This window comes from Phodopus roborovskii, unplaced genomic scaffold (assembly GCF_943737965.1).
Source record: "Phodopus roborovskii unplaced genomic scaffold, PHOROB, whole genome shotgun sequence".
NCBI lineage: Eukaryota > Metazoa > Chordata > Mammalia > Rodentia > Cricetidae > Phodopus > Phodopus roborovskii.
Window position 1 is genome coordinate 4,089,835 of NW_026126525.1, and position 27,481 is coordinate 4,117,315.

Here is a 27,481-nt window from a genome sequence, read left to right on the forward strand (position 1 = left end):
TCTTGAAGGCTATAATTCTCACCTTTAACTTCTTACTCTTTTTATTCTACCCCACTCTTACCATCTTTTAGCTTATTTTCTGTACACTGCATTTTCAACCTCATTTTGCTTGGATTGTATTAAAACAAACTCTAATTTGTTACATTTATTTAATCCAAACCACACCAGTACTCATTAAAAAGCAACAACAACAACAACAACAACAACAAAACTTGTGGAGTTCCTTTTGATGCCACTGAGCTTCTGGGGGCTCTTAGGGGACCCCTTTCAAATACATTGTTTTATACCCAGGCATTCTTAGCTAGTGAACTTCTGTAGCATATGTCCTATTAAGTCATTTTTGTCAGTTCCATAGGAGGTAACTGTTGGGCTTTATCTATTCCTTTGCTATTAATTTTGAAATTAGTATATAAGGCAATACAATTCTTTTTTTTCTTTTTCATATACTCCAATTACTTACTGTTAGTCAAAAAATGGGAAAAATTCAAAATAAAAAAACAAAATTACTGTTTTAGAATCAACATATTTGCAAAAGTTTGGTTACTAGTGACATGTGATCTGGATTAAGCCTCCAGGAGTTCCTTAGATAGGCATCTACCAATAGTGTTGAATAATTTACTATTTGCGTTAATATTCACCCATTTGGACACAGGAGCTGACACACTCTCTAGCTGGAAGATAGGGATGAATAGCTTCATCTACCTTCTGCTTTTCTATGACTAAAATCTGCTCACCTCCACCGAATGGTCCCCATATGACTCGGCGGATAGACTTCACCCAGTCTTCCATGTCATTCTGAGTGCTCGCCATGAGGAGGTAGCTCTCATGATTGGCTGTCATCCGATCGCGTTCACCTCCTGCAAGAACATGAGCATATTTAGTGGACAGTTTGGCTAGTGAGAACCGATTCCTCCTCATCAGCATTGACAGCTTCCCAGAGACAAGCTTGCAGGCGGGCCTGAATCCTAGTGAATGAACTAGAAATGTTTACCTTAGCTGCTGGAGAAAATGTGGCAGGGATTGCTGCTTTAAAAGGAAAAGCTCTTACGTTTCCAGGAGCAAGCTGGAGAACAAATGCCATTCCCTAAACAAATGCCCTGGGTTTTCTGTCCTAGCAACAACCCATAGGCCTGCAGCAACTCATAATCCAGTCCATTCACAGAGCTGCTGAATAGGGAGAAACGGGAGAGACAAAGGGAATGAAGGAGATGATGGCATAGTGGTCCACAGAGTGCCTGGAGCTTCATCAGAAGCACCGAATCCTGCTTGGTTCACCCACAGCCGGCAGCAGGTCCATGCTTCAGGATGGGATCTTAGGGAAGGAAGACACCATCAGTTAATGCTTATGACCCACAGCTCCTCCCCTTTGCTTCTGCTGGACATGGGCAACTCAGTCCTCAAGGTCACAATGGAAGGCATGGGGGAGGGGACTGGTTGCATGCCTGGCCTGCTACAAAAGCCAAACAGATCCAATGACCCTGACACCCGAGTAGGAGCTTTCAGAAGCCCGCAGTGCAGAAGGAGGGTTGCACCTCTTTTGTTGCCCCACCCATTCTCTGACAATCTTCACAATCTCTAATATCAGATTTGAAGGACTAAATTCTAAAGCACACACTTTAATCCCTGAGAAATCCTGGAGTGTGAACTTCAATTTCCCTGGAATGCAACTTTCAGGTGCATAGAGGAGCGACCACACCTGACCCTGAACTCCCGAGGATCTGTTGGAAGATGAGGATCTGAGCATCCTCAGCTGCCTTAGCTGGCATCACTAGCTGTAGACATTCAGTCTTGATAATAATTCATAATGCTTACAAGTGAATAACTTTAAAACCATATAGTATTTCAACGGATTCTGGTGGTGAATGCTATACTAACTGTTCCAGTGCTCTGTAGCTATCTATCAGTGTTTAACTTTTCACAGAACAGTCTAAACTTGTAGCATCTGCATCAATAATTCACATGCGAATGCTTTATTCGGTTAGTTCATTGTTTGGAAGTAAACCGGAAGGGCTTGTAGGTTTCAATTACAAAAGACCCCATGTGCCTCTATTCTGTCACACCGGAACTAATTCACACATAGCTTTGAAAGGTAAAGTTTAGGCATTTGAGTCCTAGATTCTATAGGAGCTTCTTAGTTTATGGCCCTGGCTGAGAAGTTCTGTGATAGAGCAAATGTTGAAGTCCACCAGCTGAGTAATTCAGTTGGTCTTTTCTGCCTCATACAAATGGATTAGCATGTGCTAAAGGGACATTAAATAGGTTTCCTTATACCAATGTGCTTCTTGACTGAACAGGAAGAGTTGATTTTTGGGAGCATGAACTGGAAAGTATATAAAAATTCTGTTCTTCAAGAATAGATACTCTGTAAGTGGTTACTTCAGTTCATTTAACTGCCTTTCACTGGGCGGGGAGACAGTAGAGCTAATATACTCTTGGGCAATTATTCAATAGCAACAAGGGCTATTCTTTCAAACATTTTCTCCCATTGATGCCACTATACATAGAATGCACATTTAAGCTACACAACGCAAATGCATGTAAACATAGCACACTTCAGCATGCACATACACATGCATGCTCATATCACACACGAGCGCCAGAAATGACTAAATTGCAAAATAAGAGGATGCTTCAAATGGCATGGCACAGTGCTAAGAATTTGTTTGGCATTCTGTTGCCAAACAATTAGTATTTTGAAATCAGAATATTTTAATTATTGTCTTTGCCTGAAGGATGCTTAGTAAAACACCACAATTTCCTGTATCACTCTCAGCTCAGGAAGAGCTAGCACTGGCACCTAGAATGAGTGGCCACCTCTGCAAAGCCTTTCCGCCTAGAAGCAGAGGGAGAGACAACTGATAAACACAACTGGCCATTATTCCCGGCTTTTCATTTGATTCTTTATCTCTGCTAAGGGTGCTGTGCGTCTGACCTTGAATCTCATTTAGAGTGCCAATCACAGCTGTGAAATCCCATGCGTGAGTTCTATCCCTTGATATAGATCTCAGTTTCTCAGTATATTAGCAAAGAAAAAGAATGGTTTAGAATAGCCTTTGCCACAATCTTGGTGGAAGCAACATACTTCTTTTTTTTTTTTTTTTTTTTTTAAGATTTATTTATTATATGTAGAATGCTCTGCCTGCATATATCCTTGCTGGCCAGAAGCAGGCACCAGATGGTTGTGAGCCACCATGTGGTTGCTGAGAAATGAACTCAGGACCTCTGGGAGACGAGAAATGAACTCAGGACCTCTAGGAGAACAGGCAGTGCTCCTAACTCCTGAGCCATCTCTTCAGCCCCACAAACATACTTCTTTAAGTATGTTTACATCACATACTGTGATTAAGTAATTATATTAAGAATGCACTACCCAGTGTTCATATTTTTTGAGGTTTCAGTTATTTGCTGATGCCTCAAAATGTTACTTGAAAATCACAGAAATTAACAAATCATGAACTTCAAAGAATTTGCTACAGTAAAATTACTATAAACTATCTCCTTATTGCTGATAATCTCTTACTGTATCAGATTTGTGAAATGAACCTTACTTTAGGTATATATGTGTAGGAAACATATGCATGGGGTTCCAGGTACCACTGTGGGTCTGGGGTCACACCCACTAGGGATGGGTTAGGATCTACTACTGAAAGCTAACAAAGGGATCCCCTCCTAAGACTACAAATGCCTTCTGCTTCAGTATATATGGCCTTTCAGCTACAAGCCACCTGTGCTGCATTGCAATTAAAGGGCTCCAAATGCAACTTAGAAGATAGTTTATGCCATAAATTAATAAATCCATAATTTAAACTTTGAACCACATAGGTTAAAATTCATTTCATTGGTAAGTCTTTGATGGGACCTAATGTTTACTGTAATCATTTTAGAAACAAAAATTATTTCTACAGGCGAAATGTAAAGCATTAAGTTTTAGTTGTCATGAGAGAGTTTGATAACTACCTTAAGTTCATACATAATAAGTGGGTGCATGCACCTGTATGCACCACAGGGCACGGCACTTGCGACTCCATGCATTCTCCATTCCTCTGTTTTGTTTGGGTCTACGCAGAGTTCAGATTTTGGAAACCTATGCTGGTGGATCTGCACACATATGGAAGACATGACTTCTGGATGGTAATTCCTGATGGTAGTCATGCTTATGGCAATTGCAACACTTCAAAGTTGGGTGATTTTGCAAGTGCTAAATAGGTCACGTCATTCCATTGTTTCTGCTTATATGTAACACAAAGTATTTGCACATTTCACTGAGATCTGTAAATCCCACTTGTTCATTTCACTCTTCTCAAAGTGAAATAGATTTTCCAAAGTAAATTAAATACTTGATCTGATTACCTTTTGTACAACTATACGGTAGACTCAATAGCCTGTATATATTCATGCAATCAAGGACTTGCACTTGGGTCCTTCTTGATGACAAAAGTAATTGCTGCCCATTATAGATCTTCTAAAAGTTAAACCTAGGACACATTTTGTGACTCATTGAGCGGAAAGTTCCCAAATCAATCTTGATTGGTTTTTATTTTAAGTGTGACTCTAAAGTTGAAGCCCTGGTGCTGGCCTGTATCACTATTGGCAGGAGCTAGAACCATTCTGAGGTGGATCCTATCAGGAGGAAGTTCAGCCATTGGACAGATGTCTGTGAGTGATGTGTCCTTGCGCTTATCCATTTCTTGCTCATTTCTCACTGAGGAAGTGCCATGCGCACCCCACGATGACATACAGCTTTATTACAGGCCCAGCGGTATGGGGTCATATGAGTATGCCCTAGACCATTTGAAACCACCAGGAAAAAAAAAACAACTTTTCTTCATATAAATTGTCTACTTCAGGTATTTCATTAAAGTAACAGAAAGCTAGTTAACCCCCACACAAAGATTTTTTTCATTTTCCTTTAGAGGAAAACAACTATAAGTTGCTAGTCGAATTGTAAACTGAAAGGCAAGACAGTTTCTCAGAAAAGATATATTTATATGTGTGTTCTGTCTAGTAAACAAACATAAGATTTTAGCTGGCTTTCTTTTGGGTCACCAGCCAGCCCCCAAATCATGACAGGGAAACAGTATTATGAATGCTTAGACTTAGCTTATGCTTGTCCCATTAGCTCTTATAACTTAAATTAGCCTGTTTCTCTTCATCTACATTTTGTTTTGGGCATTTCCCCTTTCTTTCATTCTCTATGTCCTACTCTGTGTCTGGCTGGCTGGTGGCTGCCTGGCTGACCCCCAGGCATCTCCCTCTCTCTCTCTCCCTCATTGTCCTCTCTGTCTCATTCTCTCTTGAGCCTAGATTCTTCCTCCTACTTAGTCTCTCTGCCAGCAAGCCCCACCTATCCCACTACCGTCTAGCTACTGGCCATTCAGCTTTTTTATTAGACCAATCAGGTGTCTTAGGAGGGCAAGGTAAAACAGCAACACATCTTTATATAATTAAACAAATGTGGCATAAACAAATGTAACACATCTTTACATAGAGTAATATTCTACAACAAATGCAGACATCTTTAATATTCCCCTACAAAGACTGGCAGTGAATTCACTGTTCAAATTTTTAAAATGACTTGCTCCAAGCGGACTGCAGCCAACAAAATCACAGTACAGACCCAAGGACATTCCAGTGAAGGCTTTCAATGCTGTTAATAAAGCCAAGGGAGAAATGTTTGCCCATTCCTAACTGCAAACAGGGTCAAAGCCAAACTACTAAAGTATTCGTCTTATTAGCACTTGCAGAAAAGATATGTCAATGCTTCAAGGTTTATTTTCACTCATCAAGGGGGAAAGATCTTTAAAAAACAAACAAACAAAAAAGACCACATTAATTTCTATAAGATGTAGTTTTAAAGCCTTTCCTAAGAATGGAGTGTGAAGTTGAAAAACATTGCTGAAGCACGACCATGGAAAATCACAGAGGTAGAAACGCATGACTCTCTTTTTATGGAGACCGATACTTGGAAAACAACCAGAGTTATGTGACATGAGACCAGCAAACTCTGAGCATCTGTGGGTGCTCAAACCTTTTTACATATAACAAGGTGTGATGAGACAACATACTTCATGGAGGAAGGCTAAGGGAGGATCTTTCAACCCTCTTTTAATATCTTTATTAATTTTACATTAGCTCTTATGTAAAATATGTTATCACCTAAAAAGATTAGTGTTGTCATGTCTTATCATTTCCAAGTATTTCCTTCCCAAATATTAATTTAAAAGATACTATAAGGGAGGAACTTTGCTCAACTCTATACTAAGATTTTTGAATATTTAAAAACATCCCTTAAGCCAGAAAATGAGAATTTATTAAAGGTTTTATAAACAAAAATTGCATAACTCTACAGCAATATATTTGAATATTTTAACCCTTTAACCAAAACTAGATCAATTTCAGGCAGAGTAGCAGTAAAGATACTGCTTCTATAGTTAATACATACAACAAGCTCAATACTGAGATATTATTTTGTATTTTAGTGCAATTAATCTCAGGTTTCTGTTTCCCAGGGAAACAGTGATGCCTTATATGTTTTACACCTTCTGCGAGGCCCTAATATATTTCTTAAGAGAGAACACTCTGTAGTACATCAAAAGCTTATGTCTAAGCTATGAAGAGCTAAATAGGTATTTGTTAGCTTACTGCTTATTACTAATTATAGTAGTTGTCCAAGAATTCTATCTAAAAATGATTTAAATGATTTGGGGTGAGTTTTTCTGCTTGAGCACACACACACACACACACACACACACGCACATATATGTACATATATATGAATAATATATATATACATATATATATATATATATTCTATGCAATTTAATTCCTCAAAATTTACTAAAAAGTGTGAAACTGGATGGGGCTGGAGATACAGCTCAATAGTTAAGAGTAGTGGGTTCCATTCCCAGGACTTACACGGTAACTTATAATCTTTTGTAACTCTAGAACAATGGATACAATGCCCTTCTCTGGCATTAGACAAGCACATGGGGCACAGACATACATGAAGACAAAATGTTCATACACCTAAATAATAATAATAATAATAATAATAATAATAATAAATGTAAAAATAAAGGTACTGTCTCCATTGAACTGGAGATGCAGCACTGTGCTTAAAATGTCATAAAAAGTGAGTAAGAATTGCAACAAGTAGCCAATTTCCCGGGTTCAGGTAGTCATTTCCTATCTCTGAAATCTATTGTCTTCAACTGAGCTAATGGGACTTCCTCACAGAGTCACTGTGCACCAATTGAAGAAATGTGACTTCTACACCTGTTGGGAAATAGGTTGTTCTGTTTTTTTATTATGGCCTTATAGGGTTGTTTTCATCTAAACTTTTTTTTCAAATTTAGCATTTTTAGATTGAATCTTTTCAAATGCATATTTTTTAGAAAGCTTATTTTTTTAGAAAGTATTAATATGTTCATAAAGTAAATTCATTTAATTGAAAGCAATGATGATTTATCTTTAAAGCTAATGTTTATTTTCATTTTCATGTTCTTAAAAATAGTCATGATGCATTCATCCTATTAGTTTTGACGCCTTTAATTTTATTGTTCTGAGACTGTTTCTCTCTGTATATTTATGCAGTACAAGTTGTTCTTAAATGTATGATCCTTCCGTCTCAGCTCTCCCAATACTGGGATTGTAGGCATGCACCACTACGAACAGTAAAAATACATTTACTTTAAAATTATTAGTTTTGAAACTTTAATATTTCTAATAGGCACAGTTTAGAATTCCACTGATTTTCAGATTTCTAGGACTCACTGGTTTGAAAAGTACTAACAATGTTAACAACAAGGATGATGTAATTAATTGTATTTCAGTTTCTTGCTACCCAGGCTGCACTGGGAAGTCCATATGATCTCAGTTTCAGTCCAGCAGGATATCTAGCTTCTACTTGTGTCAGAGGTTTAGCATCAAGTCGCTTACATCCATAAGTGAATTAAATTCTTCTGGTTGAAGCAGCTGAGAAATAAAGGTACTGCATGCATTATCATCCTTCCAGGTGACTCAGAGACATCCAGGAGTTGAAGAAACTCCTGCTGTAGGAGGGTTTGCTGTAACTGTCAAGATTTAAAATTTAAGGTGCATACCATTCAACCACAGGCCTGTCACATTCTCTCAGTGGCAGCTCTTTAATCAGGAAGACCAGAGCTTTAAAGCCATGGATCATGTAAGGTACCTGATTGCTTATTTGCATTGTAAATGATTGACACTACAACTAGTTTTGTAAGAACATGTCATTTAAGTTAACATTAGAGAGTCTGGAAATTTTATGAGCCTCGCACATTAAAAGTAGTTTATTTTTATCAAAGTGAACATCAAGACCTTTCTTTTTGGCACGTGGATGGAGAGTCATTATTCCACTACCCCTCTTGTCCTGAGTTTGCTAAGTTAAATTGTATATTGAATTTGGAGAGAGATAATATGTTTGAAAAGCTAGATGAAAATGCTCAAAAACATTTTTAAAAAAAACCCTCAGACTATTTTTCTCTTATTGTTTTTAGAATATTATAGATCTCCCAGGCTAATAATAAAGTTAGTTGATAACTCATTTACAGTTTGCAAATTATCTTCATATCCCTCGATCTGGTTTTAAAAATACCCCTGGGAGGTGAGGCAGAACACACATTCATCTATCAAATACATGCAAGGAAAATCTGCAGCTGTTCCCATCTGTGTTTTGGATCCTGAGGATTCAGTGGAAAACATAACAGAAGGGAGAGCTTGAGGTCAGCTTTTGGACTGAATATATGACTTGGAAGTCACCAATATAGAAAATATAGAAAACAGGTTATATGAGATCAATAGGGGAGACCAACACTAGACAGAAAATTTAGACAGGATACCTAGGTTAGGCAATGTGGAGATCAGTGACAACATTGTAAGAGTCACCTCACTGTATGAGGTCGGCCTGAACTAACAAAATACATCTTATAGGAATGTGTTCGTCAATGTGAAGGAGAAAAAGAGGGACACCCGGTATAAGCAAACCTTCTGGAACACAGAAATGGTCCCCCTCTCCCTCCATCCTTCTTTCTCTCTCCCTCCCTCCACCTCTCCCCACTCTCTCTCTCTGTGTGTGTGTGTGAGTGTGAGTGAGTGTGTCTGTGTTTCGGTGTGTTGGGGACACAAGGCCTGTAAAGTGAGAAATATTAGAGAAAGCTTATATGCTTACAAGAATGATTCACAAGGCTGAAGAGATGGCTCTGCATTTAAGAGACACAGTGTTTGTCCTTCCAGAAGACCTGATGGGTTCCCAGCATGTACATCAGGCCCCCACATCAAAACTGACTATAGCTCCAGCTCCCACCATCAGATGCTCTCTTCAGACCTCCGCGTGCATCTACACAGACATACAGACACACACATACACACCACATACATACCTGATTATGCACATATTAAACACACACACACACACACACACACACACACACACACACACTTAAAATTAATATAAAAAATCCACTGGAAAGATGTTAGTTAGGAGAAATGAAGCTTTAAGATGTCCATAGTTCCTTCAGGCTATGTTAAAATTTTCTCAGTTTCTTTAGATCCGTAAAAACAATGGGAAGTTAATGATTAATTTTCCCTCAAAGCTTTGATATTAAATTATATATTATTTACAGAAAGATATCATTGATAGAAAAAGGCTTAAACCCATAAATCATTTATAAAGACACATTTCAAATTTTTTACTTAATTACATTTTTAGTATTATTCACTAAGACATCTTCACAAATTTAATTTAATTGGAACAGTTTACTTTATCTCTTAATTTTAATTGCCTAGATGGTAACTATTCAGTTTGCACAGGAGCAAATTTATAGAGTATGTTTGGGTATACATAAAATAACCAATATTATAAAACCATTATTATCATAGACTCTCAAAATCTGATTGTTCTAACAGGACAGCCAGTGATTATCATGGCATGCATGCAATTAAGGGCAATCTCTACAACTTCAGTTTTGATTTCATTCTGACATTTAGCTGGACTACCCATTACACTTTGTCTCCCTCCACTTTTGTCTGGCCCTCTGGAGTATGTAAGTGGCCCGGGCAGATGTAAGATGGACTTGAGGGTTCTGGGACTTCCATGAAGGCACAAGGCTTCACAGAGCATACAGTCTTTGCTAGGCATGTGTGATTCTCCAGTGGACAAGGCTATTGGTGTCTTTGGAACCACTCCCACTATTAAGAACGCATGAATGCGTTTTTCTAATGTACTCGATAAGAACATAGTACAAGTTATGGTCTCACGAAAATAACATGTTTTTTTAATGTACTTGATATGAATGGAGTGCAAGTTATGGTTTCACGAAAGTAAGCTGTCTTCCCAATAGACATGTTGAGAAGAATCTGTGTTCACTGTTGATTTTCACATTAGGCCCAGAGTTAAGGATCTTACCCAATTAATGCATTCTAATTCAAAGGGACCAACAAATAGAAAGGCCTGGAAAGTAATTTCTTGAACTGAATTGACTATACAAGTTCCCACAAGGGTGCTAGTGTATGCCTGCTTCTTAGTACCAGTTCTCATTTCTTGTTCTTAAGTAATATTAAGCATGCACAGAAATGAAATTTTGTAGAACTCCAGCAAGGTGTTGATGCAGGTTAGACTGTACCAATAGCGTTTCATATTTACAAAATTACAACAATTATTAAACACTCAAAGAAAACCATCACAAAGCTCAAAAATCTTAAATTATTTCATGATTTCCTTTGCATTTCTTGAAATAATTTCACTTTTCATTTGCCATCAAGATCTAAAACAGAGTGACTGGGGTGGCTCAGTAGGAAAAATGCTTGCTGCCCAAGCATGAAGACCTGAATTCAGATCCCCAGAGCCTTCATTAAAAAAAATAATAATAATCTACTGGGTATGGTGGTACACATCTTTCCCAGCACTTGGGAGGCAGAGGCAGGAGAATCATTTTGAGTTCAAGGACAATCTAGTCTATAAAATGAGTTCCAGGACAGTCAGTTTAGGCTACACAGAAAAACCCTGTCTTGAAATAAGTAAATAAGTAAATAAACAAATGTAAATAAATAAATAATAATACTAAACTATGGTCACACAAGCCTTTATAACTACAACAACATATGAGACAGACAGAGGACAATCACTGGGTGAAGTTAAAGACCCCATCGCAAGGAACAAAGCAGAGTGATAGAGCAGGATGTCCATTTCTCCTCTAGCCTTGTGTACTGGCTAGACAGGTACTAGAGGATGCTATGCACTAAGCCTATGCTTTCTAGACACTGTATTCACACACACATACACACACACACACACACACACACACACACACGCAGACACCCACACACAGACACACAGACACAGACAGACACACACACATGCACACATACACTCACACGAAGACACATACACACAGACACACACATGGACATATACACACACACACACACACACACACACAGAGGGAGGGAGAGGAAGAGAGAGAGAGAAAGAGAGGGAGGAAGAGAGAGAGTTAAAAGTACACAATGCCTCTCAGCAAAGTGAAATGTAACATTTACTAAAAAGAATATCTTTGGGAGTTTCTCTTTCTTCACTTAGAGTCTAAATTTGAAAAAAATCATGTGAACTTTGGTTAACTGAACCCAATAAGAAATTCTTGAAATCCAAGTGAGATCAAGGCAAGGGAAAGCACCCAGAACACTCTTCCAGGCCTTTCATAGTGCATTCATTTTCTGTCATGGATTATCTTTCATATCTTGTACAAATAAATACTTCTTTGAATTCCTGAAGCTCTTCAGTTTTCCCCACACCTGCCAATAATTACATTTTTATCCTTCCTGCTGATAGACTGGTGCTGTACACCTCATAATTTTAAACTGAAGACTAATCGTACAGATCTACTACATTTCATCCCAGCACAGAAGCACTTAGGACCCACAGCTGTGTAAAGTATTATTGAGAAAAAGTTATTGGTTGTAACATTACATTATTAGCATATATGTAATAATCAAACTCCACATGCATAAACTTGGCATAGAGATTGGCTGACTGGCAGGCAGGCATATTGTTAAGTTAAAGGCAAAGTTGCTTAAAAATATTCAGTGAGAAATAAGTGAAATTGTCCCCAGAGGCCCAGACCACCTGCTTGTGGATCGTGTCTTTAAAATATGCCAGGTAAAATGCACCCATGAAAAACCAACATAAGATTGTCTGACAAGAATGGTATAATGACAATGTTGAAGGCCTATGGAGACGGGGGATTCCACATGGTCCCATAAAGTTACAAGTGGTCAATGACATCTGAAAGAGGGGGAATAAGTGACCTCTAGGGACAAGTTTAGCATATGTCATCAAATCCCAAATCATCAGCCCTGGACACAGGTACACACAAATAACACTAAATTCACTCAGTAGGTGGTGTACACATGTGCATACACATGTTTACACATGTAATAATAAAAAATTTAAGAACAGATCACTGAATGGGCAGAGAAGAAATTGAAAGGAAGGAGGGGCAAACTGAGGTAGATACAATGCTCATGTATGAAGTTTTTAAAATATACGTACCTAAGAGTGTACCTCCAAATATAAGAAAGGTACCTAAAAGGTAATAGACTAATAGACAAGTCTCCAGATCATGCTTTGGGGAGGAGTGTGTGTGCACACCTGCATTCACACACCCCAGATAGAGAAATAAAGGCACATGAAACTGCATACTTACTACATAGAACTTTGTAGCTGACAGCAAGCATAACTTGAGTTCACTTGAGATTCCATGACTATTTCAAAGATGGAGAACTAAATAGACCACACAGCAGACAATGTGCTAATATTTGCAGCATGTAGCCCCTGAATGACTAACTTCAAACCAGGTTCCATAGCACAGAGCACTGAATTGGTCCTGACATTAAGATACTTCTTGAATAGATGAGTAGAATTGGAAAATTAGATGACTCCATTAATTAAACTTATTACTTATTTTTCTTTAATATGTCTGCATGCTAGACCAAAAAATATTAAACTCATTAGACCTCACAGTGGCTTACAAAACACTGAATACTAAAGCTAATTTGAGTTCATTAGGGATTATTAAGTTTTTTGCTTTTTTGTTTGTTTTTAATTAACTGAAGCAGTTTTCTCCTAGCCACATTCCTGAATTCCATTTCTGTTTATGTCCAGGATCTTTAAGTGTATACTTTGTGGCTGCCTCTGTATCAAGATAAACTTGGTAGTCATTTCAGGAGACTCTTGCACTTAGATTTTATTTGGGATTCAACAAGGAATGCCTCGCTGTTGTGTCTTAGACTAGAAACACTCTTTCACCGTTGTCATTAGAGTCCGTATCATCTCTCTGTTGTTTGTGATTCCCTCCCAGGTCACTTACAGGTTTATAGGGATTCCTTGGTACAGAAACCCTCCTGGATTATCCCATGACTGTTATCTTCCTCAGTAAGTACTCATTTGTACAGTCAGTTCAGGCAACTGGTACATTTTCATCCTTTAAGTCACAACATTTCTCATGCAAGGAAGCAAAAATATCTAACAATTGAAATACAATGAAGGTGGTGATAAGTGTCCAAATAATTAATATTAACACTTTGTATAAGATTATATGTATGTAAGAATTTAACATTTTATATACAGTTAGGACTGCAATGCACTTTTGTGGACCCAGAAAGAATTTATGATGCTTTCTACCCTCTTGATCTTATTAAAGAGTCAAAACACCATACGAATCAAATGATAAAGCATGAACTGATTGGTCAAGTCTCACAAGGCACCACTTGTGAGGTAAGAAACTTACATAGTGCACCAGAAACATGCCCAATTGTTTTATGTATCTGCATTTTTTAACTTTAAAAAAGAAATGCCAAGCTGTGTTATGAGATGATATTTTGGAGGAAAGGGATCCCAAGAAATACTCTTGTTAAAGAAGATTTGCAAAGTCACACTCACGTTGTAGATGGGAGAGAATATAAGCACTCATGGACTCTGTGGATACGGGATCACAGGGACCTGGATGTGCACACAGGACCTGTAGGAGTCCCTTACACATTGTAGCAGCCTTGGGTTGAGTGGTTGGCTGCTACCTGCTTTGGACTTCCTCCACTTTCTGTTCAGGCTCTGAGAGGTCTCCCCACCCCACTCCTCCATTCCCTCTTGCTTTTGTCCCCTGACTTTTCTGTAATGCTGCCTGTGCCTTTCCACCTGATCTCGGGCTCACTGTTTGCAAACAAATACTCCATTGTTAGAGGATCCCTGAGATGGAGAAGGCTGCCAGCATTGCTTTTGAGACTTCATTTTGAGCAGCTCTCCCATGGTACTTTTAACCCATGGGGGAAATATTCCAAGATCCCAGCCAACACATGAAGTCAAAGCTAGCATTGATTCCTACACACATTCATATATAGTTTTATCCTACACAAGTACATTTAAAAGCTTATACCTTTTCATTAAAAGAAATACTTTACTTTGCAGATTCTCTTTATTGCATCCCAAGTGTGGAATCAATACTTGTACCTCAGAGCCTTATTAAGTACAGTAAGGTCCTTGATCATTCACACTGTGGTAAGTGTGATATAGTGATGTCTGTCTGATAAAGGAGATCTTAATAAATGACTCACGGACAGGCAGTTGCATATTTCCTGGGCAGGACAGAGTGAAACTGTATGGGATTTCATCATATTAACCCAACATGGTATGCAATTTAAAACTTATGAATTATTTCTGGAATCTTCCATTTAGCATTTTTGGATGGAGGCTTGCCAGAGGTAACTGAAACCATGGAGTGAAACTACAGATAAGAGGGGACCTGGGTACAAGACAAGCACTAAACTAGGAATCCAGGAAACAAAGATGATTAAGATAGAACTGGTGTGGACAAGTAGTACAATGTCAACTAGGGGAAACACACACACACACACACACACACACACACACACACACACACACACAAGTACATTAACTACAATTTCCAATACATGTAAGAACAAAGGCACTTGGACAATGTTTGACATGTAAGTACTCCCATATGCATAAACACACTCATGCACAGCTTGGCCAAGAATTGGATTGTAGATACCCTAATTAAAAGCAGAAAGTTCACAATGTTGAGATCAACTTTAGGGCTATGGAGATGGCTCAATGGGAAAAGCACTTGTCACACAAGTGCTAAGACCAGAGTCCAGATCCCCAGCATGCATGTAAATGCCAGTAAGGCGTGGTGGCCCATTGTAATTCCAGTGAGCAAGATGCTGAAACAGCCCCCCTACTCTGGGTTAAGCTGGCTTGCTAGACTAGGTGTATCAGTGAGATTTGTGTTCAAGTGAAAGATCCTGACTCTCACTTTAGTGATCTAGGAAGACATGAATGTCAACCTCTGGCCTCAATACATGTGAATCTGCATGCACAGACGCCGGCATAAGATACATGCAAACACACATGTATACGTGCACAGGAATTTTATTAAGAAGCTAAAGTAGTTGATCTTTGAAGAATATCAAGACAAACCTTTTCCTGTATATATCTACTTAGGTTTTATATGGTGATCTAGGTGGGAAAGACAAGTTGAAATTTTAAACAAAGATAAAACTTTTAATGAAATGAGCTAGATTTTTTTTTTTTTTTTTTTTTTTTTGCTATTCTGGTTTATTTGACAGCTGCAGGAATACCAAATGATAAAATGGCCCCAGGAGGGCTTTCCTTTTCCTTGGAACCTAGGGACCTGTTAACAGCTGCAAAGGAGGACAGCAGAAATCTGAGGGGCCAGTGCAGCAGCCAGAGCTCAAACAAAGGCTGAGTTCTTTTTTGTACCAAGATGTCTGAGCAAGCAAGATTCCATGCAAACCAGATTTGATTTTCTGTTCATTTCGCTTCCAATAAGTGTGAAAAGAAAAGCTTTTTACATAGCCAGGCCATGTTTTTGCTCATGTGTGCCTTTCTACCAGAACTTTCAAAAACAAATTTCATCCCTTTGAAATGGAAACAATGGGCCATGGAGATGGTTCAGTGGTTAAAGGTGCTTGCCATGGAGGCTGCCCACCTGAGTTCAATCCCTGCAACACTGCGAGAGGAGAACTGACTTCCAAAGCTGTCCTCCGACCCACAGCAGGTGCCTCGTGGTACAAATGTGATTGTATGAGCACACACAATTAAATGAATAAAATCAAAACAGCAATGATGAAAATACACCACCGATTCATATAGAACAGAAGGGGCAAGTGGGTAAAGGAAACTGACTTGATATTTCTGTGTAGACACAGATGATAATGAATGCTTTCTGCTTGCATCCACTTTATAAATAAATACATTACTCATCTCTAATAAAGCAAACAACTGTAATGTCCTATTATATCCATTTCAAAACCCCTTGAAATCTGCTAATGATGAGACTTGAAGATCTATTACTTATGTACATGGCATAAGACCTGTGGGATAAGAATGATGTTACATAATATTTATTCATTCTACCATTTACTTCTTGAGATAGAGTATTGTGATGTGCCCCAGATGGCTTCAAAACCTCCTCCTGCCTTGGCCTCTAGTGATAATTTCAGGTTTACACACCTCTATGTCTGGCTAGTCTGACAATTTGGGGTGTATTATGATTTCCTTTTGGGTTTTAGTGTACAACAATTTGTCAAGTTAAGGCTAAGGTGGCACAAAATTTTAAGAGCACTCAAACATATTAAATATGATTTAATAAGATAAATCATATTTTAATAGTACTTTTAAAGTTAGTGAAATGTGTAATGAACACAATATTAGAATGAAAGTAGAATTAATATTTCTGATTTCTCTTCTTGCTCTATATCTCAATGCCAATATTAAGAATCCACCCTGGCTCCATTTCCAGGAATTTTGAAGTCCTAGTACCTTCTTTCTAAACCTCATTTCATCCTGGTGAGCAAGGACTTCCTGTCAGATGGTATAGCTGTCACCATTTCCCTGGCTGTAAGAAATAGTGCAGTCCTGTAGGCCACTTCCTGAGTAATAGGTTTTATTATGCTGTAAAAATCCATAAAGTGCACTCACGCCACAGTGGTTGTCAGAATTCTGAAATATTGGTGAGAGAGCTTCAGTGTCTATTTTTTAAAAGATAAGTGAGAACAAACAACCACAATACAAAGCCTGCACATTCTCTCTAAGGCTCACACGTCACACAAATTCTCAACAACACAAAAAACTCCGTCTTTAGTGCCAGGTTAATGATAATTTAGCTGAGCCATTGGTGCCAGGACAAAATGAGCTGCCAACCTCATTTTATTTCTTTCTCTGCAGACATTAGACATCCAGGTGACAGTCTCAGGAATCCAAGCCAGGTGAGCTCCCTGTGGAAAGGAACCTGGGCAGATACACAACTCTGTGTTATCTACATATTGAAGAAGCTCTGCCCATCAAGTCCTTCACCTCCCTGGTATTGGGTCACTGGACTGATGCTGACAGACTGGGTTTGTTTACGCAGTGAGACAGAATGCTCTCCAGATGGACTGCAGAATAAAGGGCAACATGAGCTTATGGAGGATAAAACTGACGTTCAAAGGAAACCGGACACACAGCATGTGCAGAGCACACGGAAGTGTGGCTTCGTCTACACTTCCGACCAGACGCAGGGAGTGGAATACGCGGTAGAAGTTTTTAACGGATGGGGGAAATAAGAACGATAGGGCAGACCAAGGATGCACTGTGAGTTAAAGAGGGATGTGGATGTTAACATGACATCTTTGTGAACCCTAACTGTACCACTTTAGTTGTTCCCCACAACTGATAGCATTTGGTGTAGATACAGGAAGACTTGCAGAAACATCTTCTATTTAAATGGCATAATTTGCATAGGGTTCTTAGCTCTTTTAATGGTCTACATGACCTGAAAACATCCAAACTGCCCCCAAACTCCCTTTTTCTATTTTTAGTGAAATAATACTAGATTCTTTGCCCTTCTCTCTCTCTCTCTCTCTCTCTCTCTGTATGTGTTTGTGTATGTGTGTGTATGTGTGTGTGTGTGTTTGTCTGTGTGTGTGTCTGTGTGTGTTTGTCTGTGTGTTTGTCTGTGTGTGTTTGTCTGTGTGTGTGTCTGTGTGTGTGTCTGTGTGTGTGTCTGTGTGTGTGTGTCTGTGTATGTGTGTGTGTGTGTGTGTGTGTGTGTGTATACACCATGGTGTACTTGTGGAGGATAGGTAATACCTTTAGCGATTGAGTTCTCTCCTTCCATCGTGTGTCCAGAGGGTGTAACTCGGGTCTTCAGACTGGAGGCTCCCACCATGCCATCTTAGTAGCCCCTGCCTTTCTTTCTTGTTCATAATTTCCAATATTATATAAATGTTTTCTTAGGGTCAGGGCCCTGTCTACCTCCTTCAGAATTCTGTATTTCCCTAGTGGAAATAACAAGCAAATTAACTACAACTCAAACTGCTGTGAGCTTATTAAGTTCAACAAACAACAAAAAATCAAGTAACTAATTTTGGAAAATCTTCATTCCCCTTAGGGTAGTTTTCAATCTGGTCCCACAATTAAAGGTAACGATTACTTCTTTGTAATTTGATTGTTTTTCCATCAACCTGCTTTTAGGTCATGAGGAAAAAGATCACTTACCAACAAAATGCAGCCCATACCAAAGGATATTCTTAAATATTTAGCAGCTCAGCTCCTTGGACTGTTACTCCTTTCTGGAAATTGCCAACCAAATCACTGAATCCATTCATTATTTCTGAATTCTTTTCCTACTGATTTCTCCATGCAATGACAAAATCGACCATTTAAACCAGTATGCCTCTTTAGTATTTCAGTCTTATATACTGTATTAAGTAACTGGGATACTTCATTCCTGGTCTAAAAGCAAAACACTTCTCAGGCCTGACGCTGTATGTGGTTACAACATTATTTTACCTTTAAAACTACTGGTGATGCAACAACTTCAATCTTGTCAAACTTCCTTCAGAAGGACCTCTTGGGAGATATGGTTTTCTTAGAGATGTGAAATGAGAAAAACTCACCCAGAATCAACTCACCAAAGAAAGTTACAGTATCAACGAACAAGCCACCCCCAGCTGTGTGAAAATTCAGGTTCTTTGCATTTAGTGCTACAGAATTCCAAGAAAGGGTAACATAAACAGGACCCCTTATATATGTCACTAAGGACAACTTTCTTTACAAATCATCTTGAGAGATTTGTGTTTTATGGAACATAAACTATTGATTTGATGTCAGTCATGAGTGGACAGAAAGTCTTGTGAAGAGGGCTTGTTTTTCAATTGTTTTCTAATTAATTGGGCTTTGTTGTCTTTTAGAAGCAGACAGCCTCTATGTTGCCCAAGCTGAACTAGAAGTCAAGAGGCCTCATTCCCACCCTCTCAAGTTCTGGGCCGGCAGCTGTGCACCACACAGCCAGCTTGCAAGGGTTTAGAGCAAACAGGTGGATGGCCCAACTCCCATCAAGTGAGAGATTCATACACCTGAAAAGTTAGTAATGCAATCTTTTATGCTTTAAATATTCTGTGTTTATTTGTAGTGATTTTCATTTTAAAGAATATACTGCAACTAGTTTTTAAAAATTTTATTAGATATTATTTGTGCGTGTGCAGGTGTATGTTTGTGTATATGTGTGTGTGTTCGTGTGTGCATGTTTGTATTTGTGAGTGTGAGTATGCATGTGTCTGTGTGTGTGTGATTTTTGTGTGATCCTGTGTGTGCGTGAGTGTGTATGAGTACATGTGAAAGCGTGTGTCACGCACCCCACAGCATGAACACTGGGGTCAGAGTACTAGTTTGTGGAGTCAGTTCTCTTTCCACCTTTAAGTGCATTCCAGAGATCAAACACATGTCCTCTGCCTTTCATGGCAAACAATCTTACACACTGAACCACTCTCTGGCCTACCTTCAGTTTTAGGGTGTAAAGTCGGACATGCAGCAGCTCCGTATGACCAACCATGGAAAAATAAAACGTATGCCACTTAATATGGCATTTAAGATATCTGTTCTTATATTATAGAAAACAGACCAAAAATACAGCTGTTATATAAGAACAAACAAATATAAAAACTGTAAAGAGCCAACAGCACAGTTTTAGATTGCTATAGCCAGGCTGCCACAAATCAAATCCAGTAGAAAGCAGCATCCTTAGCATTGCCAGAGCTAGCATGTGGTAGGATTTTATACTTTAGATACCTTTGAGAAATAGTAAAATATTCAGTTAGTATAAGAATTTTTTTGTGTGTGCATGGAGAATGATGGTATAGATAGCTTCTCATTTGAGAACAATATTCCTTACTGCCAATATTTCAGAAGGATAAACCTTTCCCAAATATTTTGTTTAATTCTAACTTGATTTCTTAAAGCATAATGAAAAGTACCTGTTTGTGGGAGAAAAATCCAAAAGAAATCGGAGTGTGGTATAGAACAATAAATAGATAGTTTGGTGGACCCTTCACCAAACTCAAATTTCAATCAGAAAGTTGTGAATGATCAGATTTCAAAACCCTGCTACACTGGCTGGGTGCTGCTATGTTCTGCTTCAGTCAGTCTCTTTAAATACAGATTTGTGACCTTGCTGCAGGGGAACACCTTGTGAACAGGGGACAAGCCAGTCACCAGACACGATTACCAGACCATGGAGATTTTGTTTTCTTCTCTCGGCCAACCCTTAAAAATGAGTAGCCAGTTAAAAACTGGGGTGAGGTGGGGGAGGGGGGTAAAGAGTGGGGGAGGGGCGATCTGAGCCAGAGAACAATGCTCTTACGTCAGTCTGTGGTGGAATATGGAGATGCACGTGGGCATCTGGAAACAAAATATCCTGGGAAAGAAATATCTGAGACTGACCAGGAGGGCCAGAGATGCTAACTCCACACACTCATACCCAAGTGTGTTCACACCCCATTGTCTTTCGTTCCTCTTGACTATGGTGGATATGCTCAGTTATTAATTCTTGCTTTTTGTCCTCCTCCCTCCTTCCTCTTACGCCTAAGCAGCCTCCAATGGAATGACGTCTACCTTTGCCGGGTAGGTCTTAGTCAATTGTTTATCTGTATGGAGTTTCTCTGGTTCTTATGAATGCCAGCAAGCTGTACCACAAAAAGGAAATGGATTGAGAATTAGTTAAATTGGGGAAATGTATACCACTATAACTGCCCCAAGAGACACCCGAGTTACACCAACATGTTAGAAACTCTGAGAACAGAAAGGCTTGTTGGACAGGCTTGCATAATTCCAGGGCTTGGGAGAAAGAAGCAGGGGGAAGGCCAACTTGGGCTACTAAGTGAGTTCTGCCTGTGCCACAGAGTAGCATTCTGTCTAAATGAAATCTAAACCACAAAATAAATGTGAACTCCCGGGCATGTAGAAACATTTCCTCAACTGGAATGTGTAGCAGCATTTATACTCTTTTCAGTATGAACAGTGAACTCAGGCGTGCAGTGTACTGATATTTTGTAGTTTATATACAAGTCTACAGATTCAAATATGAATGTGAAACAAAAGGGAGAGGGTTTGATGAAAACTGGCTCAGGACTTGCTATCTGACACTGTTACTATTATGAAGATTTGGGTAATAAAACTGCAATTACCAGCTTAAAAGTCATAAGTAAATGTGACTTGAGAATAAGCAACAGAAAACGAGGAGAGTTCTCAGCTCCCATTATTTTCTCAATTTCTCTGCAATTTCAATGTGCAAATTATACATAACAAATTATGGGAGAAGCTTACTGAAAAAAAAAAAAGACAAGGAGAACACCCATCATTTGAACAAAGTCAAGGAAGAAAGCACAGGATCATATCAAAGTTGGCAATGCACTCATGAAAATGTTTTAAGTCAGTAGAAAATAACCTGTGTCTGTATATGTGTTCCATAGTTTTCAGTCTTTTTTCAGATAACAATGATTTCATTTTTTATTTTGTTGGTAATTGTTCATTGATTATCTGAGGCTCAAACTAAGAGGGATGTCCGGCATGATTATTTCCTAGTTCCATTAACCCCACTTCTACAGTGATTGACAGTGAGCAGAACCAGGGGGAGTGGCCAACCCATGGCTGTCCAACTTATAGCCAACACCATGAGAGGTAGCCCAGGCTTGACACAGCTTGGAGAGAACCAGAGGAAAGACAGCATAGAGATCCAGGATAGAACCAAACACATCTGAGAAAAAGAAGACAATGAAATGATCCCTAGCCCAGTTGTCATCAAAAGGGTGTCATCCAGCAACTGATACAGAGAACCACGAAGAAACACTAGGCTGAGCCAGATGAACTCCTTAGAAGAGGGAAAGGAAGGATTGTAGGAGCCAGAGAGATCCAGGGCACCTCAAGAACAAGGGCCACAGAATCAAGTAAACAGAGCTCATAGGGCTCATAGAAACTGATTCCTGGATCCCATAGGGTCTAAGCTAGGTCCTCTGCATACCATGTGGTTGTATAGCTTGGTATTCTTGTGAGATTCTCAAAAATGGTAGTGGGGGGTGGTACTCTGATATAAACACCTTGGAGAACTAGTCTCAGCTCCTTTGGGGCCCAAGAAAATCCCCTTAATATCAGTACTAGGGCCACTCCTCTGTGAAGAAACCATTGGTATTCAAAATCTACAAGCTAAGGCAACTTAAAATTCATTTCTTAGGGCTTCATACAAACACATGGGCTGCTTGGCTTGCTGTCCACTTGATTCATCCATAAACCTTGAAAGGACATATTACCATGTGCTCTCCAGCCTGTCCTTAAAAGCTGAGAGGATGAAATGGACTGAGAGAAGAAAAAAAGCCTTTCATATCCAGAATGCGCAAGTTCCAGCCAAGGAGGGGCTTGCCCAACATCCATTTGTTGTCTATGCAATAGTCTTTACTATCACCCCAGTGTCATTTTGTACCACAGGTTGACACCTGAAATATTTTAATAGATACACTGTCTTTCCTCTGGTCTTTTTGTTATATCAGTCATTTTAATGTTCTAGAACTTAGCAGATATTTACACACTAATAACTTCAGGACCTTAATTATTACACAACTATTCTATTGTCTGGGATTCATCACGTTTTAACCTTAGCTTGAATATTGATTGCTTCTGAACAGTACTACTTATTACAAATGGAAATACCAGTGCTCAAGGATGTTTTGTCCTTCAAACACCATGGGAGGGAACCTAGATTCATCAAATGTGTTTTCTGACTTGGTTAGATTTAATGTTATCTGGAGTTGGCCAGGTGGTAGCTCCAGGTGTCACTTGTCATACTTGCTATATCATATTGCAGTAGTCTCCTGTCTTTATCAGCAGGTGCCACCTTAACACAGTAACCTGTTACTAGTTATTTCTTTATCTTCCTTTTCCTCTGGTGAGTCAGTTTCTACACATGCATATGTTTATGTAAAGAGCAAAGAGAACAAGTGATGAGTTCTGGGAGTTTGGGCAGAGCAGTGCTGGCACTCAGAAAGTCCCTTAACACCGCAGCATGCACAGACTCACTTGCCCATTAAATAACCTTGGCTCACGAAGGACAGTGAAATTGTGTTTTAGTTCTCAAGTTCTCAATATAGTTTCATGTCCGTCTGTGTTCTATTAATCTATGTCAAGTCATCTATCTCGCACACATCTTTATTCTGCCCCCTGCAATGCTGCTTTTTTATTTTTACAGATAAGAATTTCTAAAAGTAAGCAAAGAGAAATTTGAACAAGAAACTCACTACCCAGAAGCTTGTGATTTTAATTTCCAAAATAAATAAATAAATAAATAAATAAGGTATCTGACTAGTTCTATCTTTCTATCTTCAGTTATCAAAAACAAACAAACAAACAAACAAAACCAACCAAACAATCAAACAAACAAAAAACCAAAAAACTTGGACACACACAGATGCCTTTTGTTTCTGGTGGCACCACTCACAAACAGAAGTGCGTGCCAGCTGTTTGCCTTTGCATCTTGGTTCAGCTGTTTTTATTTTCTTACATGTCAATCTTTATTCATGTTCGCAGCTGGACATTCTTCTTCCTCAATGATTTACCAAATGCAATTCTTGACCCCAAAAGGAACATATCCTAGACTGACTCCCAGTCAGTTCCAGCCAGAGGCAGTCATCTTGTTCTTTAACCAAGGAAGTGTGTGGCTATGTGGGCATATCTGAGTGTGAGTCTGAGTTTATTCACAGAGCTGCCAGTGAGCTGTACATAAGAAGAAAATGTTGTTTTTAAGTCAAGCAGAGTTCACATAGTTATGAGATCAGCCTTTCCCAGGTGCTTTCACACCTAGGAAGTTGATGAAACCCCCCTGAGCCTGTCTAACCTGCATGAGCTGGGAGTATCTCTGGCTTTCCATTATTGTTCCCTTCTGACAAGAAGGCAAACACCGGCTGACCAATAGCAAGAAGGTCGTGGCATTTCAGGAGAGATAGCTGTAACTTAATAGTTTATAGATACACCTTCAATTGGGGAATAAAATCTTACTACTGAAGGGATACAAGACCTAAAAGAACACAACATCTAGAAGTACAATCCAAACCAACTGAAAACCAAGATAGGGCACACATGCACATTTGACAGGTTTCTAGAACAGAGGCAGAAAATGCCAATTCAGCATTGGGGTAGAGAGGTGAACAATTGGGCATTCTGTCTGAACTCTGAACTTCAGGAGCGGGAGGCAGAGAAAGGGGCAGTGTTTGGGGTCACCAGAGCTTCCCCCTCATCTCTCTCCTAATAAAGAAACAGCTAAGTGAGCACACAATGTTTGCTGGGGAGAAACAGAGCCTGCCCGCAGACATGTTTACCGGTGGACTACTTCTACAAAGGAGCCCACAGGATCTTAAGAGTCTTCTGAGAATCCCCAGCATGGGTCCAGGGAAGTTCAGATCTAGACAAACTCTATTTTGTAGAAGATAACCTCAACAGAAGTGGGTAGCCACATCTGTTAAAGCAAGGATAAAAATGATGCAAAGATGCCATGCGGAGGGAGGAGTGACCTCTGTGGGTGAGCCTCCTCTGAGGTGTCCCATTTCCCCTGGATGCCCTGCTACTAGCTATAGCATCTGGCTCCTAGTTCCCACCTTTGCTTCCTCCCTCCATCTAGAAGTTTGACATTTAGTTCATTCATTGATTTTATCACCACATAGTGAACACCAGCACCTCTCCCAATCTGCATTTCTCCATTGCCCTTCTCTATGTTGTTTGAAGTCTCATTGCAGAAATCTCTAATCTCTAATCCCCGAGGTCCCAGTGTGGTGATATTTTGTTTGTGCTCTAACAAATAAAGTTTGCCTGAAGATCAGAGGGTGGATCTAGCTAACCATAGAGATCTGGAGGTCTATATAGACACACAGGAAATGATATAGCTGGGTGGGGAGAGGAATCTAATGTGGGAGGAGACAGGAGCTCAGGTCTTTTTCAGCTGGCAAGTTGAGGAGATAAGGTGGTGGTTTTGCTCCTTTGTCTCTCAGCTCTCTCAGCATTTACTTCTATATCTGACTCTGGGTTTTTATTATTAAAACCTATTAGAACTCATGCTACATCCCAGACTTTATCATCAGCTCTGCATCACTCTGTACATCAGCAGCACTGCATCACTCAGTACATCAGCAGCACTGCATCACTCAGTCCTATCAGCGGTATACTGGAAGTCTCTCTCTGCTTATAAGCCACACCCACTGCTCAATGACACTTGCTTCGGTATAGGTTATTGTCATTCCTCTTCTCCCAGATTATCATACTTGGCACAAGAACCTCTGGGCTCATCTATCAGCAGGTCTACAAATGCTAATGTAATTTGACTGCATGTAATTCGAGTACACACTTGTTCAGTGAACAGTTATTGGCACTTAACTCTACTACGGGGTTCTTACAACAAATGAAACAAAATACCTGTTGGGATGAATTTATGTATAATAAGAATGCTACTCATCACATTTGGTCATCACTCTTCTTAAATCTCTGATAGAAATGCATCAAAGAGAAAAAGGGTGGAGTTTGTGAGGCACACAAGCCCTTCCTTTACCTTCTCAAGTTTATTTTCTGTATAATTTCAACTACAGTTGCCTATACAAGCTTTGTTTACACTTCTTTCTCTGTGTGTGTCTCTCTGTGTCTCTTTGTGTTTCTGTGTCTCGGTCTCTCTCTCTCTGGCATTTATTTCTTTCCTTGCAAAAATTCTATTCAGTGCTCAAGACCCAGCTTGAAGTTTGTCCCATTTTCTTCACCGCCCCTCACTTAATTGACCATTGTTTTGTGACCATGCTTGTTCACACTTCTGGCATTTCTCACACTCACAGAATATTATAATTCTTTGCCTGCATATTTGCCTTTCCTAGCAGGTTGTCAGGTTCTTAATTGCAGGAAGAATGATGCAGCCATTTTTGTATCCTGGGTCCCTAGCAAAATTTCTGCCACACTTGGCTCAGTAAGGGCTTGCTTGCATAATGAGGGAAATAAAATGATGTGGGGATAACATTGGCAGTCAAATAATGATCTTTATTCTGCACACAGACTGGTAAGGATTCAGTGTCATTGCTAGATGGCAGGTGAGAGGACAGACACTGGCTGTCCCCAGAAAAGCTTGCATCAATCAAAGCAAAAATGATTTACTTGTTCACTGTAGTGAGACTCTGCTCTTCCTTCTCCATCCCTGCAGAGTGAGGGGAAAGAAACTATAGATATATATCACCCACTAGAAAATGAACAGTGCAACTCCTAACCCCCTCCCCCTTCAGCTCATGGATTTAGGAATAAAATAAAGGAATAAGAAAGACGAGGCAATAAAAGAGAACAAAATGGCAATAAAAGTCTTAGAGGGTCAATACAAGCCTGTGCCAGGACTCACATGATTTACTGGCGGGTGAGGCATTTGGGGAGGGAGCAGGGAATACTGCAGGAGGACTGTGCTTGCCACCACCAGGCTTAAATGACGACACTACCAGGCAACGTGGCATTATTTATGGAAGAGGCCATTTCAATAGCTATGTAAACTTCAGGGGAATTAATGTGTGGCACTTTAGCAATGAAACACTGTGAGTTTTCTCTTGCCATCTCATCACTGTTGCTCTGTACACACCATCAGACATGCAACCAAACAGCCATGAAAGGAAAGTTGCATGGTTATCACTGACATTTCAAATGCAGAAACACAGTGTACGCCATTTATATGCAGCCAACCCTCACAGATGAAAGACAGAAAGGCATTTTTGTTTTTACTTTACTATCACAAGGTCTTATATTAAGAAACAAATATGGGTATTTCATCTTTATCGTGTGTTTTTCCTCAACATGCTATCCCTCCTGTACATTTTAATGTTAATTACAATTTCACTAGCTAGGAAGGTTCACAAAACTACAGTTTATTTGCATGCAATGATCAGGAAACACATCTTGTCAATAAGAGCATCCCACCCCTCTCTCCTATCTTGAAGGAAGGACACTGAATCCTTATCATTCTGTGTGCAGAATAAAGATCATTAACTATTTGACTACCAGTGTCACATTTCACAGTGAACATGGAAAGCTTAGCTCCTAATATGGTTTTATTCTACGTCC

General features: G+C 39.4%; 1 protein-coding gene across 3 annotated transcripts in view; it reads right to left on the reverse strand.

The window, feature by feature from the left end:
- The window catches only part of Arhgap24 (Rho GTPase activating protein 24), a 370,730-nt gene that overhangs the window by 41,236 nt on the left and 302,013 nt on the right, over positions 1-27,481 (reverse strand). For all 3 annotated transcript variants that reach the window (XM_051198149.1, XM_051198151.1, XM_051198152.1), the window contains one exon: positions 735-857. In XM_051198149.1, the coding sequence (XP_051054106.1) occupies positions 735-857 (123 nt within the window). The remainder of the gene's footprint in view (positions 1-734; positions 858-27,481) is intronic.